Genomic DNA, 21,759 nt, shown 5'->3' on the forward strand with positions numbered 1-21,759 from the left:
TGGGATTTGTATATTCAAAGATTTTTTTTTTTTGCGCTTGACGAAGTTTTAAACTGGTTCTGAATTTCCTTTTAAGATACCATATGTACAAATTATGATTCTTCAATCAAAGGAAATCTTGCCGCCATACGTCCAAATCTTTCCTTCATGTTAGCCTTCGAAGTGTTGCATACCTGTAGAAATATATATATATATATATATATATATATATATATATATATTTTAAAAAAAGTAAGTTTAAGAGAACAAGGTGTAAACGAAATAAAGAGACAACAAGAACAAGCATGGAGGAGAGCACTCTGTGTGTTCTATACGAAATGAAATTCTCTATAAGAAAGAAGGTGATACCAGATATCTAAGTATATTATTAGAGACGTTTTTGCCATAGGAACACGAAAAGTAAAGGAAGGCTGGGAATACAAAACGGGAACGTGGAATTATAATGAATCCCTAAACGAAGGGAAGATTATGTCTTTCAGCTTGAAATCAAGAATATTCAATTCAATAATCTAACGGTGGAATGCTTAGGTAGAAACATAACATAGGAAGCTCGGCTATTGATGATTTTTTTTCAGTACTTTTTCCCAGGACTTTTACCAAGTGAACGAAGAACACTGCATGTCATTAAAAGGAAATACTAAAAAAGAATATGCCAATAGTACTGAGTTTTAAATGGTATCATGACAAAGAGCAGAAATTGAAAATGCTATGACATGCCACTTCTTGGTTACTCTGTCAAAAGAACAATACTGTAAATAATTCACCATGTGAATGATTATACTCACCTCTATCAGTAGACAACCTTTCTCTTCATGAGGACAGTGAGACAGGTGATGATGGAGAGGATGAAAATAACGATGAGAAGAACGTACGTGGTCGACGATTTCTGAAGGAACTCTTGAAAAGGGCTGGCTATGGGACCCTCTGTCAATAAAGCACCAATGGACAACGGTAATGTTTGTTACTTCCTGGTTTATTTTCCCTTCATTCTCATAGTAGTGTCTGTTTTATAGCTTGCCTTTTTTCTTCTTTTTCTGTTTTCTTTCCGGAACTAGATACTACTAACGCAAATTCTGTCTAGTTGTAATTCGTTACGAAGAGAGCAATTATGACACATTCTTTGCTGATACATAGCATATATTTCGATCTAAGTCTTTCCTACCTCAATGAAAACACTCTATATACCTTTAGGCAAAACCTTGCAGACTATATACCTATAGAAATGCGAAATAAATCACATGCCGTTGTACTGTTCAAAGTAACTATCAAGTGTGTTGTTCCAATTTCATGGAAACCTCGAACACAGGCAAAGTGTCCGTAATGGCGAACATCCGACAAACAGTGGATAACAAGTACATCACCTGTTTGTAGATTTCAATCAAAACTTTCGGTTACCCTCTGGTGTCGCTGGGCTCTTGCATTATTATCTTCTTATCTAGTACTTTGTGAAGTTACTGGGACATTTCTGATCTCCACCATACACACAGATTTACAAGTGAGATAGATTTAAGAACGTTATAATTTTCGTTACTTACATGGTGAAGGGATCACATTGTATGCTTTGCTTCTTCAAGAGTGATAGCTTTTGTTACTTTCTGACTTTCAAGGACCTATAAAATGTCAGTGCATGCTGACTTGTATTGATATATGATGCCTTGATCATTACTTATTTAGTCAATAGACTATCTAAGAATGTGCCATAATTATATTCATGATATTTTTTGTTTTTGATACTTCCACATAAAAAACCCACAACAAAACTTCCCAACCAAGGTTCTGCCAATGACATCATCTACTGCTAGATGCAGTCTAAATTATCTCCTGCTGATATGATACCAAAAGACATTGGAATGCACTTTCCCTTAACTGAGCATAACATTTCCATACAATGTTTTTTTTTTTTTTCAATCGTATTTGTAATTTCTTCAACCTACCAGAAAAAGTTTCTGTCCGGCAATATTCCGTCCATGACAACGTATCTCCAACTCCGTTGGTGGCAGAACACGTGACATTGATGCAGTCATCGGGGAGTGGAGACAGGATCGCTGAGGCACAGCTGGAGGAGGACAAGATGACATTATCAGCTGTAATGTTGTATGTGTGGAGATGTGGGTAAGGCTGGTCAGAGAGGTCAACATGACAGGTGATGATTAGAGTTACCAGGTTTCCTTTACGTCTGATTTCCGTCGTCTGGATCCTAAGGATGTGGCTACCAGGTTGTTGGGGGCCGAGTTCTACAATGAGATCGAATAGTAACAAAATGGGAGGATAAAAAATGAATAGCCTGAATGTTCCATTTCATAAGGCCAACAAAGATACTGAAAGTGACATGAAACGTGAGTATAGGGTCTGACTGATCAGTCGCCGGGACTGAGTATAGGGTCTGACTGATCAGTCGCCGGGACTGAGTATAGGGTCTGACTGATCAGTCGCCGGGACTGAGTATAGGGTCTGACTGATCAGTCGCCGGGACTCGTGCTAATCTAAAGACCATGAAATGGCATGCACCCTCGCCAAGAAGGCGAAGAAGGCGACTACAAGAAATGTCCGAGACGTCTCTAAAACAAGATGAAAACTTTTCGTCTGAAAGTTCGGAGGCATCACAGTGACGTCATCGTGACGTTTCCGGTTGGTGGGTCTAGGCAAGGTGTCGCCGTTAAGTAGCAGAGACGTCCCCGAGACCAGCTGAAGACTGTAAAAGTAAAAAAACCAACCCCCCCCCAAAAAAAACAAAAAAAAAACAAACAAACAAACAAACAAACAAACAAACCCGGAACATGTTTAATTCTCTCGCTACTCAGGGTAGTTTCCAGGAGACGTCTCGGAGACGTCGCGGAGTTGTCTCCGCGACCAGCGAGACTCGAGTCGCCAACAGGGTCGCCACCCAGCCTACAAGCAAATGAAACACCCACATTTATGCGCAGTTTTGACTTTGATTTTCGGAAAGCTTTAGTTCCTTTCATTTCTTAGACACTCGTAAACGAAAAAGGGGACATTGTAAACAATTCATGTTGTCGTTTTCTGTACTAAAGTGCGATTTGTAAAGTGCGATTAGTCGCTATAAATGTAACACAGGCCAATGAGCAAGACACTACGCAAAATTTCCCTAGTGTCTTGCTCGTGGACCAAGTTGCTTGTTGACTTGTTTATTTTTCTTGTCGAGCCCGAGGGCCTTGTTCACTAAAGCGTCTACCTCCTGGCTGTATGACTCATGAGCTGTAGAACTCTTGGGCTGTATGACTCGTGTACATTATGACTTCGTTGGCAGTATGAATCGTGAGTTGCATTACTCGTGGGCGTCTACTTTGTGACGTGCACCCGTGACATTTACCTGGTTGTGAAGGACAGTAGGTCTTGGTCGCTTCAGTCTCCCCGTATTCATTTATACCAGTACACACGACATCGATGCATGTGTTGGGTTGAGGGTCAATCGTCACCATAGGAGAAGCTGAATCGGAAATGACGCTATTGTCGACTGCAATGAGAAACGTGTTGATTGGTGGAAAGGGTTGGTCTCCTGGATCCACGCGGCAAGTAATGTTAAGGCTTGGTTCGTTATCATCATCCTCTTGAGTCTCAAACTCTACGCTGATGATTCCTTCTGCTGGCTTATCTGTTGGATAGGATTATTTGTTATCAGTGTCCAAATCGGCAGTTGGTTACCAATGAGAAATAATGATAGATACGAGGTAGCTAAGTTAAAATGTGATCGCCTTAGATGGACAAAAAAGGGGGCAGATATTGTTTTAACAAGATGCTTAAAATTCGTAGGAGGTTAACCTTGACTTCCAGGCATTTAGTAAGCATGTGTTATATAAACAAAGACTAGCCGTTTTATATAGTGACATTTAAGATGACTTTGTTGATGGCTTCCATAAGCATAATAGGTCCGCATGGTTGGAAAAAAGGTATCAACAAGGATGCTTTAATGAGCATGATAGATTTGTGATTTAACACGCTGCGTAACATTGATGAGAGCGTGAATGAAAACGTATACACTTAACACTTAAAGAGGTTGTTCGACTACGACGAAATCATAAAAGCAAATACCTATGTTTAAATCAAAATATCCCAACGAGTTTTGCCTCATTGGCATAGCTAACATACTTATTGTACCTTGAGGACAGTGTGTGAACGTGGCTGAGGTCGTTCCTATCCCGTTCGTCGCGGAGCACGTGAGTTCGATGCAGGCGTTGGGGCGTGGCGAGAGGATGGCTGAGGCGCTGCTTGATGACGATAGAGTTGTATTCTCAGTCACGATGGTGTAGGTGTGGAGGTACGGAGACGGCTGATCAGTGAAGTTCACGTGACAGGAGATGACCAGATTAACCAGGTTATCCTCGCCTTTAATCTCTACAGCATCAATGGATAAGATGTTCTCTCCTGGGGGTGTACCGGGACTTGGAGTGATACATGGAGTGATGGACCGGGCGGGGGATGGGGTTACACCACCTGCCAAAGTGTAATCGCACATTATCCAGTCAGTGTTAAGACTTAAAAGATAAACCCGACAACCCTATTTCGAGTGTAATCGTGGATCATATAAGAGCACAAGTCTAACCGTGAGAGGGAAATCATGGTTGATGATGGAGTCTAAGACGATAAATGATAAATACAGCTCTTGAAACGCTCATGTCAAATGCGTTACGAATCAATAATGTTTAGGGTTCGCTTCGAGTCCTTAGACTCTAATCCATGAAGATATTTGCTTCTTATTTTATTTAGCAATATCATATGGAAGACATACAAGTGTATATGGGTGTAAGTAAATTTTAGTCGAGTAAATCGTATGAGAATGAATGTTTCGACACTGATTTTTGTTCGTGAATATATGTTCCTTGTTACAAAGAAACGATAATTGGACATTACTACAAAATGTGGAATTTATATCATTATTGATACTTCTCGGTCATTTGGTCTTATGGAGAGTTTATTTGGTTTTCCAGATCCACACGATCAAAGTAACATAAGTATGATAGAACGAGTGATGACATGATGTTCATTATTCCAAAGTTTCTTTAATCATGTTAATACTATAATGAGTTAAAGTTCGTTATTTCAACACGTCTTACAAGGACTTTAATAAACATGTTATAGCTTCTAATGATATAAGAGCATTAGGCCCTACATATATTTACATATGACATTTGCCTAGGGATCGTTTTCAATAGGCCTACTTTTGTGATTATGATTCCGCCACTATCATGATATTTGGTATCGTGTATTTTTTATGCAAACTTTGTAAACCTGGTAATTATTTAACGTGGAAATCTGAAATGAAATGAAATGACATGACATGAAATGAATTACTGGAAATCAAGAAAAGCGCCATAAAAGCGTGATAATGTTCTCATAATAGGTGAAAATGCTAATTCTATATGGGATAATTTACGTATTCAAAGGAGGGAATTAACCAAAACACATTTCTTCCGTGTACTAAATTCATGGACGGACTCAGCCGTAAAAACTATTTTCTCTTGGGAAGAAATCAAAGTCCGGCTAATTAATATTATCGAAATGACACGTACATCGCATTTTTTTGAATTCCCTTGACACTAAAGTTGACTCTAAGCTTATTCAAGTTGTGAACAAAGGTAAAAAACGAAGGCTATATTTAAAGAGTTTGTTTGCAAAAACCGATAAGTCCATATTTGCCAAATGGAGATATTTGCGATTAAAGGTCAAGAAAAATAAAGAGAATAATAAGAAAATTTTTGCTTCTTTTGACCATAACTTCAAAAATGTATCTTTAGATGTAGTGACCAATATATCATTTAAAAGGTATTATTTTGTACTTTATGACAGAGATCGTACTTCAAAATCTTCAAAAATGAACTTATCGGTTTTTGCAAACAAACCCTATTTGGTTTCTTTTTCTCAAGTTTATTTCCTGTGGAATTTTATACCAATACAAGTTTTTATTAAAAAAAAAAAAAACATGCTTTTTTAGCTTCATGTGGTACCTCATAAACACGTTTCATCACCATCAAGTTTCAGGGTGTTTGGATAATGGCTGTGATATTATGAATACACATTTTGTCTCGTACATATCATATTATTTAGACTTTTTTTTCGAAAAATGCGTTGGACGTCATTAAAATTAATTTCGTATCTGAATATGAATTCATCAATACCTATAAATAAGTATGTACAATGTATGATTATGCAGTAACGCAATTGGATAATGTGTACGGATATCATATTTGATAAATTTACCTGTAACCTCCAGAGTTGAAGAGCGCACGACACCGTACACATGACACTGAAGTATACTACCGTTGTTAGCTGTGGTTGGGGTGAATGTCAGTTGACTGGTGATGTCATAGTAAGTCAAGAGATCAGCTCCGTAACCCAGACCTGCATTCAAGTCTCCGTTCCTGAATATTGCCTCCGCAGCTTCCGGATCTCCTGAAATACAATTCAAAACTATATATTGAGTCCCTCACCACATCAGTACATCAAAGCACTATGACCATTATCACTCCTTGACATCTGATGAATTAGAGACAGCAGTAAAACTAAATTGTCAGAAAGAGGGGGGTGGTCATACTTCATGCATCTCTTTATGTCTCATAATATACTAAGCCTTTTGAACCGATCTGCCGTATGGCAAGCCTTTTTTTTTACATTTAAAGTTAATTTCTGATATCAAGAATTCCATTTTGTGATATCAAAAAATCAAATTTCTGATATCAATGATTCAATTTGTGATATCAAGAATGAAATTTGTGATATCATAAATTCCCGTAAGTGTAGCACATGAACTTAATTTGTGATATCAAGAAATCGAATATGTGATATCATAAAAATCCATTCTTCATATCACAAATTCAATTTGTGATATCACATATTTAAATTCGTGATATCAAAAATTCAATTTGTGATATCACTGAATGAATTTGTGATATCAGAAATTCGAATTCTTGATATCAAAAATAGGTTTTACGTGAAAAACCAATGGTAATTCTTGCTGTCACAAAATCAATTTCTGATAAGACAAATTCGAATTTGTGATATCACGAAATAGACTTGTGATATCACTAATTTGAATTTGTGATATCAAGAATTCTTATTTGTGATATCAAAAATGCGAAATTGTGATATGACAAATTCCATTTTGTGATATCACAAATTGAATAATTGATATCAGTAATTCCCAGGGAATTCGAGCGTTAGTTTTGCGCTGGAATTCAACTGTGAATTAGAGCGTTAGTTGAGCGCAGAAATACACATGGAATTCGAGCGTCAGTTCAGTGCAGAAAATCGCTGTGAATTCGAGCATTAGTTTAGCGCAGAAATACAAGAGAGTTACTTTTGCCGGCGCTAAAATACACAGGGAATTGGAACATCAGTTTTGAGCTGATAATATTATTCAGATGGAATGTACACCTCTGCTAACTTTTATAGAACAATGTTCAAAATACAAATAACTATATAAGAGACTTCCATCATTCCCTAAATGATCATCGAGGTATAACATTTGATGAATTATTGATACAAATCAATTGCTTTGCAACATATAATGAATTCGATGATACTATCACTTAGGACCTACATTTAATTCATCGTTCTGGACCTCAAATTGTCGTCTATTCCTATGTCATTGTTAATTAGTAATTAAGTAAGACTTACACCAATTCGATGATAACGTGTGGTTGTATGTGTATGTGTTTTATAAAAGCATACCACGTGTTTGTAATGCGGAGGACAGCTGGAGGACCGAACGCAACGTGTTTCTCCTAAAGACATTTCTCACTCCTCAAAAATCACTCCTCCAGAACAAAGGGGTGTATCCATTGAAATCAATAGTGTTGGCTATACAGTTTGCCTGCTCCAATATGTTTATGATTTTGTAAAATAATTTAATGTGTAATCTGTTATAGGCAAGTGTATTCAGATCAGAGCAAGAAGAGTGAAGATATCCAGATCTTCTGAGGAGTTTGGTGCAACAATATGCATGACAAACAAAAAGTTAGAATTTTTATAGTGAGAAGAAAGTAGTGGTACAAAGGACTTCAATTTTGTTTATCTGCGCAATAGGAAATTTCTGTTCTTAACTTGGAGGAGTTACAGGGGGAGGTCGGGAGAGAGTATCTTTCATAGAGTTAAGAGAAACGCAAACAAAAGTTGTAAGTCAACCAGTCTCTGCCAAATCAGTGGCGAGAAATGAGAGGGGAAAAATATATGTAACTCTGAAGTAATTGACAACACATCACTAACGGAATTTGAGATATGTTGCTAAACGATTTATTTTCATCGATTCTTCTAAAACTAATTCCAATCACTTTCAATGAAAAACGGGATGCCAAAACTCTTCATTTAGTTTTTTCTTCAACTATCTTTATATTCTCTGTAAAGATAACACCTGAAATTCCATCTTAATTTCAGCGCTAAACTAACGCTCGAATTCACTGTGTATTTCTGCGCTTAAATAACGCTCGAATTCACAGATCAATTTCAGCGCAAAAGTAATGCTCGAATTTCTTGTGTATTTCTTCGCTCAACTAACGCTCAAATTTACAGTTCAATTTCAGCGCAAACCTAAAGCTCGAATTGCCTTTGTATTTCTGCGCTAAACTAACGCTTTAATTCACAATTGAATTCTAGCGCAAAACTAACGTTCGAATTCCCTATGTATTTCTGCGCTCAACTAACGCTCGAATTCCCATTGGTTTTCTGCACTGAACTAAAGCTCGAATTCCCTGTGTATTTCTGCGCTCAACTAACGCTCGAAATCACAGTTGCTTTTCAGCACAAAACTAACGCTCAAATGTCCCGAGTATTTCTGCGCTCAACTAGCGCTCGAATTCACAGTGGTTTTCTGCGCAAAACTAATGCTCGAAATCAAATGATTTTTTTTTTTGTGCAAAAGATAAGTGCTGATATTCCATGTAAATTAATGATAATTGGAATTAGTGATATCACAAAATGTATTTCTTGATATCAAGAATGCGAATTCGTGATATCTCGAATTGAATTTGTGATATTACTAATTCGATTTCGTGATATCGAAAATTGGTTTTGCGTGATAAACCAGTGGGTATTTGTGATATCAAAAATGGAATTCGTGGTATCAGAAAATCTGTTTAGAAATTAGATTGACTTGCCATACTGCCGATAGACCAACTATTTCAACTTTTTATCACATTCAGCTGACATTACATCAAGACATAAAACGATATCATGAATACTCCGTGTGTAGTTTTCGAAACCTGATGACGTCATACACATTTCTCCAAAAGAGAAACTATTCTATTCAAACAACTTTAACCTTTTAGGGCGAACGTCCCATTTATTGCATATAGCTATAGGATAGTTCAGTCATGATAGATCTATTGTTGAACGATGATGTTGTATCATACCTACACAATTCAAGTTTGAGTAAATGTCCTCTCTCAGTTGAAATGGGAAATAGGTAATGTGTGAAAGTAAAAGTACTAGGTGTTAATATCACTGGTTTTGGAAGGTTAAAAAAAACAAAAACAATGATGTTTGGAATATTGATAAGTCTACCAGAATTTGTAACAATGTATTACACGAATTTACGATTTAAGATAATGTAATTAAGATTGGATATAAGATCGATGCTAAAATTACAAACTTGATGAATTACAGGTTTCAACCAATAGAATGTGGACTTGTCATCGCTGAATTATGAGTTAGGACTTTAGTTGAAACCAATATAGCAAGCGAGAAATAAGATACTTTGTGACAATACTGCAATTATGATTTAACAGTGTCATGGCAGGGTCGACAACATTGATCAGTCTAGTTTGGTTTCAACCAATAGAATGTGGACTTGTCATCGCTGAATTATGAGTTGGGACTTTAGTTGAAACCAATATAGCTAGCGAGAAATAAGATACTTTGTGACAATACTGCAATTATGATTTAACAGTGTTATGGCAGGGTCGACAACATTGATCAGTCTTATAGTTTGTAAAAAAAAAAAGTTTCACCATGCAAAAACCAAGAAGCCAAGAAAACAACAATGCTTAAAAAAACCCATCATAAAATTTAATATGTGATATATGAAATCAACTCACGTTCTCCATCGCATCGAACGCCTACGTCCTTGTTGTGCCCACAACTGCCGTAACTGGAGCATCCCCACGGGAATCGACTGCACTCTGAAAGGGAGTTTTTATCTGACGTGGGACAGTGAATAATTTTGTCTAACCAAATAGGACCCGATCCTTGTCCGAAGTGGGCATTAGAATGGACCGAGGCTGCCCCCGAGTACCCAAGCTGTCTACACACAGCGTGAGCTGCGTTCATATCCCAACCAGTGTCACACGCCGTGCCCCAGACCCCATCACAGAATATCTCCACTCGGCCTTCATGTTCGTCAGTTCCTCCGACAAGTCTCACTGTAACATGTGGAAAACATGAAGTTGTGTTGGCGATTCTTTTTTTTTTTAAATCATATAAAATGGGCAGAATTTCAGATTCTATACCACATAATTATTGAAAGCGAGTTATCATCAATTACTAGTGCACGCATTGGACCACAAAATTCAAGACGCATTCTATGCATTCTCGGTTCACATCTTGAAATCTACAATATTCATATTCTGAATTACGTAAAATGGGAAACAAGACATTATTTTGACTCTTGACTCATATTCGTATCAACAAGACTACCGAAATGTTACAATGACATCAAAATGAAACTATCGATAAATGTGGTTTCACATTTGAAGTTTACTTTTTTCAAAATGACATCGTAATTGACGGTACTATCAAGGTAAACACGATGCAATGGGACTAGAATGATTTGGATTGAAAATTTTTGAAAAAAAAACCCCAGAAAGTTCAAGGGCTTGGAAGGTTTTAATGCAATGACGTGTGATGCGATGAAATCTGCTGTCAACATTTGGGCCTAGGTCGAGGTGTAGGCATATACGAAGTTATCAGAGTTGATTGAAGAGAATTGAGCTTCACGCATCTGACCAAGAGAAGCTTGAAGCTGAAGAATATGAGGTATTGAAATATCTTTACTAAATTGAATTATTATTTGAGATCTCATCATTGCCTTGATAAGTAAAGAAAAAAAAAAACCACACTTGTCAATATCTTACCCTCTTGGCTTGTAATACCTCATTCTGGCTTTGTAGCGTAAATTGGTGAAATTGATGGAGTATCAATACACATGCAAACACGCATTCAGAACTTCCATCACTGTCCATGGATTGAGGAATCTAAACATTCATTTGCGCATTTAGTTCGGGTTATCCAGAACGTATCCATATTTTTCGCTGATACTCACCAGTTCTACCATCGCACGGCCGCGAGCAGTAACTGCCTCTGAACGCGTAGTTATATAACTAAGTTTGCCGCTGAGCGACTTTTGCCATCTGCAAAGTGACTCTTTTTTAATCCTTGTTCTTTTATCCCTTTCTGTTTAAAATATGCTGGCAATAAGATCACATATTCACCTATAAATTTTCAGCTTTATATTCTGGGCAATGATATATCACATTATAACCTTGCTTTCATTTTGCAACATTTCTCTGCATCATTACGAGGAATCATCGAACATAGGAGCACATTAAGGAAATATTTTCACTTCCGTCGTCGATATTTAAAAACAGACAAAATGACCAATTTAAATGAACACGAAAGACAGAGGTAAACAATTTTACAATTCACTAAACTCTCACAGGTCCATCCTGTTGAGGGAATGGATCTGAAATGTAATGATCTATGTCATCCATAAATTATTATCATTAAAATACTAAAAAGTTCATCATATACGACTGAAATGATTCCCGGTGTCTGTCAAATTCCTCCTGTAAATTCACAGTGATATGATTGAAAGGCATCGGCAATATTGCCTTCATTAAGAAAATGGACAAAAATATCCGGCTATGCTTGTCAGTTCCACATAATGAGCAGGGCTGGGATTTTGAATTGAGACATGACTTACACGTAAGCCTATAGGGTGATAGGGCAGAAAAAAGCTCCCCATTTTGAATACATTTACTCTGTTGCATGATTCGTATCGGTCTTTATCCGATTTGAAAGGTGATAATTACAAAATACGTGTTATCATCTTTCAGTCACACTTCTTTTAAAACCCGAAAGTCTAAAAAGACAAGATTTACCGGCGACGCTAGGTAGCTTTAGAGAGTACGCTGATACGACAACAATATCTTCTTTTGGCTGCGTGTAGGATGCGTGACGATATTTGTCCTCGATTGACATGATTTCCATGACAGAATTTAACGTCCTATTATTTGCACGAACACCTTAGTATTTTATATCATACCACTATCTGAAACAGATTAGTGGTTTCCCATTCCTTCCTTTCACAAACAGAGTGAGATATTAGAGAAAACGGTTAGGTACTCCTCCAGTATTACTGGAAAAAACTCAGACGTACTGCTTGAAACTTTACTAGTAAAAAGAGACAAAAATGTGAGATATTTCATTGTTTTCAGCTTCTCACAAAGTGTATTTGTAATCAACCACACTTGATAGGGACACTTTCACTAATTCGCCTAAAGTTATTTTACTTTCTGAGCAGCTGCTGTCTATTTTGCTTAACCACACGAACGAAAACACCCGCGATATTTGTATGTAAATTACGGACAGTATCTTGTATCGTTAAAGAATGGCGAAAAACTTTGAGTTCTAAACGGTGATCAAGTCCAGTTTATTTCTTACTCAAACGTCCTGTCTCGACGGTTGTAGTTTTCCTGGTTTCTTAATGTCTCGTTTATGTGATATGGTGATGGGGAGGCGATTATATTAGCAACAAGAATTCCTTCGTTCCATCCTAGGTACCCGTAGGTAGGCCGATGTTCTTGAACGCTGTTCAGTCTTCTGACTCCGTACTAAACCTTGGTCTCATGTCATGCAAAATCTTAAGATTTCACAGCAATTATCCATGATTTCAAACTCAAAACTGTACAAAAGTTGTCTTCTCAGTGTCTCGTACTTTCTGCCGAACCCTGGGGTGAATTGCGTTTTCGTTGCATGAATAGGAGAGTCATTATGTTACCTTCCACTGGTATGAGGACAAAGTTCATTTCCGTTTCATTTTGTTTCTCTTTCAAAAATTATCGAATTAACGAAGAGCAGGTTGCTTGAGAGTGTTTGGTATGTAGTTTACTAATCAGTGGTAACGCTCTGATTAGACGCATTAAACATTGTACCTAGCAACATGCTTCCCAATGTATGGGCTTGTGTTCTGAAGCTAGATCGGAGATTACGACGATATATCTAGCGTTGGCATAAACATCTCTTAACTGTGGCAGACACACGTATGTTGCGAGGAATGGTCTTGTGCAATAATGGACACATAGAGAACACATTAATTGGTGGAAGAAAAATCACTCCTCAGTTTACAGGAAGAGATTGCATTTTTAGATCTTTATGGTTTTTATTTCAGATGAAAATTATGATTTATGTAAGGTTGGTTGTAGTAGAAAACTAAACGGAAAAATGTGGTCGAGTTTATACATATTTTTAAATTAACATCGTCCCCTCTAGTGTCCGTAGAGATTACGATGAGAGGACGGCAAATTTCTGCCTTTGAAGCCTTTCCTCAAATCGAGGAAGAGAGCTGTGGATTTTCGTATTTTCTGGTTTAACGACAGAAACCTTTGTTCCGATATTCAAACATTATGTTGTCAGGGATATCTCGGACAGATTTCATGCATTTTCCAGCAGCATTGCTCTATCGCGGTAGTGTTAAGTGGAGTTGAAAAAGTGTGGTGATGAATCTGGGTGAGAGTTCACTTCCGTCACACTAATCTACACTAATCTAATGACCCAATGTTTGGAATCGGAAAAGGAGCGGATATTCCATACTTATGAATCATCACCTTCAGTTAGGGTATCCCAGATATCATCTATGGATTTGACTTGGGGTTAAGTTTGTCATTCATTCAATGCATTTATTTGTCTCCACGCGCAGAATTATAAAAGGGTTTTCTCGAGGTTTTTCTGCACGATGACCTTCGCCTCCTTTGCTGTTAAAATCCTTGATGAAACAAATCTTACCAAGAAAAAAAAAATTAACATCACGAGGTTTTGGGAGCTTACTGTTACTTCAACTAATACACACATGCAATTTAGAAAAAAAAAGCCATTATGATGGTAAATGAAGATAAATCGTAACTCTTTCCGGTAATGTACATTATTTTGGTTCGTAGACATATCTGAGCTTGTTTTATCTCTATTCCCTTTTGCAAATTTAGCTTAAGTCAAGTACACTTAATCTGGAACCAGCTCCGGAATCATATCAAACAGGCACCCTTGACACAAGCTTTGGCTAATCTTTACTGGAGAAGATAACAAAACTTAAAAATGAGCAACTGATATTACACTCAGTTGGTGAGCTTATTCTATACCAGATTGTCCACTATACGATCTTGATTCCCCTTCCTTCTTTCATGTGCGCTTACAACTTGTTAGTGATTTGCATTTTTATCATTGGAGTTATTTATGTATTTCTCTTTTGTCCCCGCAATACTCAACAATGTGATGATATTGTAAGTTTACCATGAATGTAGTATGTTTTATGTTACTTTTTTCTTTCTTTTTTTAAATCATGTGTTTCCAATATGTGTATTTTGTGATGTATGTGTAGGGCCTCTGAGAAAAACATTGTAGTCACTAACAGAGCTACCCTACCGAAACAAAACAGACAGATAAATACATTACATAAATGAATATTGCCTTAACAGAATACCAATCGTTGGTAACTTAATGTGCCACCCGCAATACCCTTAAGTTTGTTAGGCATCCTGTAGTTCATTATAAGACAATGTTGTCATCTAAAGTCCAGCTTATTTTTATTGAATTTTTTTGTGAAAAAATTCTTAGTTCTTTGATATTGACAAGTTCAACTTTTTAACGATAAATTCTTTTGATTTCAATCATGCAATATACATTGTAATTCCATCTCTCTGGGTAAAAGGTCGTTTATTGTGCAAAGAGTGGATCAATCGTTTTAGTTATTACTTTGTACAAAATTTCTCTTTCGTGTCGATATACAACAAATCCACAGCACGGATTATAATATTTGTCATGTTATGAAAGTAAGTCATTGTTGCACAATGGTTTTCACCAAAAAATATTTTATGTATTGATATTCAATTTATCAACAACACTATCTATAGTCTTTGTCAAAGTGCAATAGAAAGTCAACGTCCCATATTGAATTTTATGAATGAAAATGTCATGATTAAATTAAGCTTTTACTTTTCATTGATAGATTTAATATGGTTTACTATCATTGCATATACATGAGTTTGAACGTGTGTGTGTGTGTGTGTGTGTGTTTTGTGTTTATATGTAGAGGGGAGGTGTAGTTGTTTGTTTTTTCCATTGGGGGTCGTCAACAGAATGAAAAAACAAAAAGCTCAGATAAAGGCCTCTCCACAATAATCAACGCCAAACCTAACTGAAATGAAAAACAACTACTACATTTTAGACATTAGATGAAATAGTTGAGAATCAATTATTACCACATAAAATATATGGGGAATAAGATTTAAAAAATAACGGAGATAGACAATAACAAAATAACTTCATGATTGCAGTATAGCGATATTTTGGCTAATGTTGGAAAATAGAAAGTTAGAATTTGACCAATATCCCCTTCCAAGAAATCAACATTGATTCAGGTAAACTCGTGTCATTGATCTTGCTGTAAATTTCTGCAATGCGAAAAGTGGAACATATTCTGTTTTATTTTATCCAGTTTAAATATCCAACTCGTCATCTGACGTCACAGGTTTGAAGGACGATGCGACATTTTAGGCGAGGTGCCAGGAAGTGGAATTCGCGAACATTGGCAGAAAATGATACCAAAATCCACTCAGTTTTTCAAGAATTTTGTGAAAATGGCAAAAACTCTGGTAACAATTTTAAGAATCTAAGATTATGCCTATCAAAATCAATCTGTCGTAACACTTTATTGGATTCAGAATCAACATCCAAATTTTCTTTCAGACCCTCTAGATAAAGGTAGTAGTCGATCGTGCTATCCACAGTACTGGTTGTTTGTACGCCATCAGTAATCTGTACGCCATTTAAGTACCAGATCACGTGTTCTGAGCCAAAGATTTTATCGGCTGTACAGGAGGCTTCAACTTCCTGGTCTGGTGTCAGCGGGCTTGGCACATTAAGAGTCACGCTGGTTCCACCTACATAAACAAATAAAGATATGACAGAAACAGAATAATGCGACTTAATGAACATTAAGCAATATTCGCCTCCTCTTGAAACCATCTCGCCAGTTTATTTTTTCGGGAGCTAGCTGTAATTAGCTTGGTCGTAATAACGAAAAGCACACTTTGCAGAAAGTTATAAGCAACAAGCACACGCTCGTCTCTTTGTTAGTTTCTCAGATATAATGTCTTGCCTTTATCTTTGTTTGTGTAGTTTAAGAAGGCTATAAAAAACAGCAATAGATATGAAGCCTGCTAATAAAAACAAAACCAACAACTAACTCACTTGTAAATACATACACTTTCTGTATCTTACCAATACAGTGGATGGTGATAGAAACTATCCCAATTAGGACTAATTCCCGTCTTCCTGTCATTATTCCTTGACGCCGCTAGATCCTGGAAATGGAAGACAAAGGCAGAAAAGAGAAAAAGTATGAGTATTCATCGACTGTAATAACAGTTTAAAAGGTTTTATCGCAAAGACTGAGCACAAACTATATAAGCTAGAGATACAGTCTGTAAAAGACTTGACGAAGTTAACCCGGAAAATTTGCTTTAGTTGCATTTGCTTAAGTAATCAAGAATAGACACTATGTAAGGCATAGGGAAAACAAAATTAGGTTTACTTTCAACCTGTGAAAAATGTCAAATCGATTTATATAACGACTGTGAAAGAGAACGAAAAGTATTACGCTGTTAAACGATGTAAAAGCTTCGGCAAGTTTGATGTCCTAATGTCTGCTCTCTCTGTCGACCTTTATTAGAATGTGTGTGCTGACTATTCGACCATCACACGCTATTCCTTCATAAGATTCTTCCGCGTTTACTGCTGTTGTCATATAGTTCAAAATATTTCGCCCAACACACACTACACATAAGGTTATATACCAAATTGAAGTATGTCAGAGATTATCGTCCTTTTCAGTATATATGCAATTTCCATGGCTTTCAGTGTGAATATGTGTGGAACTATCTTACCTCTTTGCGCCATGATAAAATCATAGTCATGTACAATGGTATTGTAACGTATGCCGTTTTGATACATGAACCCGTTTTTCCTGCGTACTTGTAACAAATTGATGTGTCATTATTACATCAATACATCCTGGTTTCAAGATTCATGATTTCTTGTTACACTGTCAACATGATTATAGTCGACCATTGAAGAGTCATGGTGTGTGAAAGCAGTGACGTGTGAATAGACTACTTCTCCCAAGAGCTGACTAATTTAAGACATGAATTAAGTGTCACTATCTGAGAAAGACCATAAGGTATCAGTACACCTGACTAATGTGATATTCTGTAACACTGCCTCTGAAATTTGGTTCAGAAACACATTATACGGTCTATTTCGTCTATCCAATTCGTCTTAAGTGCACACTCACACACATTACTATGATATTATCAATTTTACAGATTACTCAATCCTCGTGTTGAACAATAAATTTGTCTTATGTTCATGTATGTTTATTGCAAGGAAAAGTAATCTATAAATATGGCAACTATATGATACAAATGCACTATAAAAAGGACAAAATTTCCTGCTATTTCTTCAATCATTGGTCTAGAATGTGCTTAATAGACCGCTTAGACTTAAACGCTGAAAATTCATTCCTTTATACCATCGCCAGTACCCAAATATCTAGCATGTTCTGGGAGGGTTTTCTTTTCTTTGTCATGCAAAGTTCATTTGGAAGTAAAACCTGAAAGAAATTGAAATTTCATTCAGCTGCAAAATATGGGAACCAGATTAGAAAGAGAAAATTTGGGATCAGTTGCATTAATTTCATTGAGAATGATTCTAATGAGGGAGGAGTTATTGCAGTTAACAATATTCTCACGAGAAGATGGTGTTCCATTTCTCAGGGTTCCATTCTGCGACCATTACTATTTTCATTCTATACATGGTGAAAAAAAATGACGTTGGTGATATTCACCTTTGCACTGACGACACAGATCCCAATCCATACACAATTCAAATAGTGTTACAAAATGATTTTAATAGGGATTTTACTTTGTTCCACAACAAAAGATTAAGATTGAATTGTGATAGAACAGTTTGCATATCAATTGCAAAATAGAAAGTTATTGAATAAATACAATACTTCAGATTTAAATGTAAACGCAAGAAAATTTGATGAAGTTAATCAAGTGAGATATTTAGATAATACAGCTGATGAGGAGTTGAATTGGAATATGCATGTTGATAATGTTTGCAAGAAAGTAAGTTAAATTATTAATATATATATATATATATATATATATATATTATTTTTTTTTGTTGCAAAGGCTCAGAAATGTAAATGAACAAAACATAAGACTGATATACAAGTCTTTCATAAAACTGCGATAAGATTATGCAGATATAGTATGGGACTCTGGTGAAAAAAAAACCCAGCAACAACAACCAAAACCAGACAAATAGATAGGATTCCAAAAATTCAAAACAGAGCAGAGAGAATTATCTTGAAGATTAATCCATATTCTCATGAATAAACCACAAAATATATTGTACATTTAAGTGGGATACTATTGTTTCGAGACACACCCAACATTCTTTGCTTCAATTATGTTTCACTCTTAAAGATTGCGATCTGAAGATAATCTAAGGAACCCAAGACCAAGGTGTGATTATTGTAAGAAAATGGTGTCATATAGGGGCAGTAGGACTTTTAATTCACTAAAATCTTCTCTGATCATAAAAACGCATCCACTTGTAATGCCTACAAGGGACTCATGAAAGAGTATATTTCTTCATGCACGTAGACCAGAAAATGTGACTGATAGCCAAAGGGGAAAAAAAGAAGAAGGTGGAAAACTGGGCTCAATATATGATTTGTTATAGGAGTTATGTATAAAGTGTATAGTTTGACATGTGTGTGTGTGTGTGAATTTATTGTCAGTTTGTTTGTTTGACTGCTTCTTTTGTTTTTACGCATATGTCATATGTATCAAGTCAATGTACTCACGATGTAAACTGAACCCTCTTGCAAAACAACGGTGTCATGGTGGCTATTCGTTATTTATTATTATTATTATTCATTCAAGATTTCATGCGTGTTCACAAAATAGGAATGCATACAAATGTATGCAAGTACATCTCATATAGCCAAGACAGAATATATACAATAAGTATACATTGATAAGAAGCAGTTACAGGATAGTATACAATTCCACTAAGCTACATTATTCAAGGTAACGAACACGCAAAGGAATAATTGCAACATAAGCTTAAAGCTTGAAAATCGTTGCAACCCCCGTGCACACAATCTATATGCTTGTAAATAGTTTAAATGATACTTGATAGGAGTTGGGGGGGGGGGGGGTATTTACAAAGAGAGCATGGGAACATGAGGGGGAAAGAAGAAATGCATGTGTGGTGCCTATTTGTCCTGTCGGACATTGACAAGAGAGAGCAAGAAAAAGTTTAAAGTTGTACTGATTAAATTGATTAAATTTCTCATAAGTCCCATTCAAATTTCGTTGAGTGAGGCATCCATCTCTATTTGCCATGTATCATAAAGTGGTGTATTTGCACGATTGTTTTTATGTCATTTATTTTGACGGAAATAAATACCAACCAACAAATCCATTGATACGATATCTTTTCAAATGTGAATATTTTGTACAAACCCATGAGAGAGTGCTAAGGATATATCATCTTATACGCTGTATGAAATCTGCATGTGTGATGTCGAGGATAGACATAATCAGAACACTGCAAAAAGGCCGGTGTTGAATATGAAACTCCGAGCTGGTGTTAAATTTCCGGTGCTCATTCATGTTGTTAGATTAACACCTCCGGGTGTCATTTCAAAATTTAAAATTGTTTTTTGAATAGTTTCTTAGTTACTGCACTTCTTGTTAATTTTGAACTTCAACAAGACGATAAAGAATTTTCCGATAAAGTACTTGATTTTTGAAAAAATCTGTAAATACATTTAAACCACAGTAATACCAGTTGGTGTGGTTCCCTATTGAAGCTGGACGGGTGTTATACCATTAAAATTAACACCACGAATATTAAATCAACACCATGCGGTGTCATTATTGAATTATCTCTAGCGCAGTGTCAAAAATATCACCAGCCACAGTGTCAAATTAACACCACGAAGTGCCAGGCGAGCACTTTTTAACACCGTCACAATACATTTTCTACGTGTCCTCTATTGAAGTTTGATCGGTGTTGGATTTAACACCCATCAGGGGCGGATCCAGGGAGGACCGCAACCGGCGTACGCCCCCCCCCCCCTTATTTTTTGTTGAAACAAAAGAAATAAAAAGAAAAAATGGGGGGAGGGGTGCGTGCGCCCCCCCCCCCCCATTTAATTTTGTAAACGCGCCCCCTCTTTACGGAATTCCTGGATCCGCCCCTGCCCATGGTGTTAAATCTAACACCGATGTTTTTACAGTGAAGAAATTTGAAACATTTGACATTTCTAATATTTCCTACGTCATTACTATGCTGTCTCTGAATTTTCTCTAATCAATTTTTTGAGATTTAAAAAGAAGGTTTGACCAGTAACGCATAAAATGTGTTCACCATTTATTTTTCAACCTGACTGAGATTTCTATTCTAGAAAAAAACAGGCAATAAATATTTTGCTCCTGTTTTTGTTATACCACAGGGACAGCGGCTAGAAGAAAAAAAAAATCGCTGGTGTCAAATGTTATTTGCGATTTGAAATCCAGTTTCTTCACCTATGATTTACTTAATTTTTTTCAAAGAATGTATCGTTCTGGAAGCAAACGCCACATACATATGAGCAACCTTCCTCTTTTAATCGGTAAGAACATGAAGTCATGATCGGATATCACAGAGCACATACATCCATTGATTTCCGTGATGTCATGATAATCATGTCATGGATTGTTGTTCTTTCTTATTACCTAACAAAACACAGGAAATGGCTGGTATTGACTTTGTCAGCAGACACGTTGTAAGAGAACAAAGAACCATAATATGACACGACATGGACGGACCCCTTCTTTTTTCCCCAAAGTTTCGAAATACATTTCAACGAACCGCATATCACAATAGCCAGACATGGTGTATACTTCCGCATAAAGGAGTACATACATATTACTCCATGCACATGCTTAAAGTGCATTCTACAGTCGAAATCAGTCGAATATGTCAGATGAACAGATGAATTTTTTCCTGAGTAATTAATGGACTTCGACGTTCTATCAAATGAAGAAATGAATCTTTATAGATGATCATAATGATGATGATAATAATGATGATGATGGTAATAATATAAACGTATTATTATTATTTCTATTATTATTGTTGTTATTATTATCATTAATATCATTATTATTGTCATTATTATCACCATTATTATCATTAATCATCATCATCATCATCATCATAACATCATCTTTATCTACGGTAGCCTCTTCAGTGTTAAGTGTAATGCTTAATCTCAAGCAGTTTTCATCCCTCCCTGCCATTTGTATGTCCCATACATTTTTATTTTGATATACATAGATCTTCAATTATTTGAATGAGATTAGCCCAGGCTATATACTTTGATCAAGAGAAGCCGAGGATACAATTCTGATCCAT

General features: G+C 36.3%; 1 protein-coding gene across 1 annotated transcript; it reads right to left on the reverse strand.

Moving 5' to 3' along the window:
• Positions 1-790: 790 nt before the first annotated feature.
• On the reverse strand, positions 791-17,178 carry LOC139736471 (uncharacterized). The gene is made up of 8 exons (XM_071647222.1): positions 17,166-17,178; positions 15,969-16,160; positions 10,047-10,370; positions 6,217-6,408; positions 4,117-4,452; positions 3,332-3,613; positions 1,935-2,234; positions 791-924 (listed from the first exon to the last, which is right to left on the reverse strand). Exons 1-8 carry the CDS (start codon positions 17,176-17,178, stop codon positions 791-793), a joined length of 1,773 nt encoding a protein of 590 aa, XP_071503323.1.
• Between the last annotated feature and the right edge of the window lie 4,581 nt (positions 17,179-21,759).

The sequence above is a fragment of the Diadema antillarum genome, unplaced genomic scaffold (genome assembly GCF_040938485.1).
Source record: "Diadema antillarum isolate AM-2024a unplaced genomic scaffold, OU_Dant_1.0 seq00000649_RagTag, whole genome shotgun sequence".
Taxonomy (NCBI): domain Eukaryota; kingdom Metazoa; phylum Echinodermata; class Echinoidea; order Diadematoida; family Diadematidae; genus Diadema; species Diadema antillarum.

What these genes read in the sequence shown, in the direction of transcription:
- LOC139736471 (XM_071647222.1), bottom strand. An exon ending in CTACTACCTTTATCTAGAGG is followed by an intron (nt 10,371 to 15,968) that starts GTCTGAAAGAAA and finishes CACATGTTACAG; the next exon opens with TGAGACTTGTCGGAGGAACT. An exon ending in GTTCACACACTGTCCTCAAG is followed by an intron (nt 3,614 to 4,116) that starts GTACAATAAGTA and finishes CCTATCCAACAG; the next exon opens with ATAAGCCAGCAGAAGGAATC.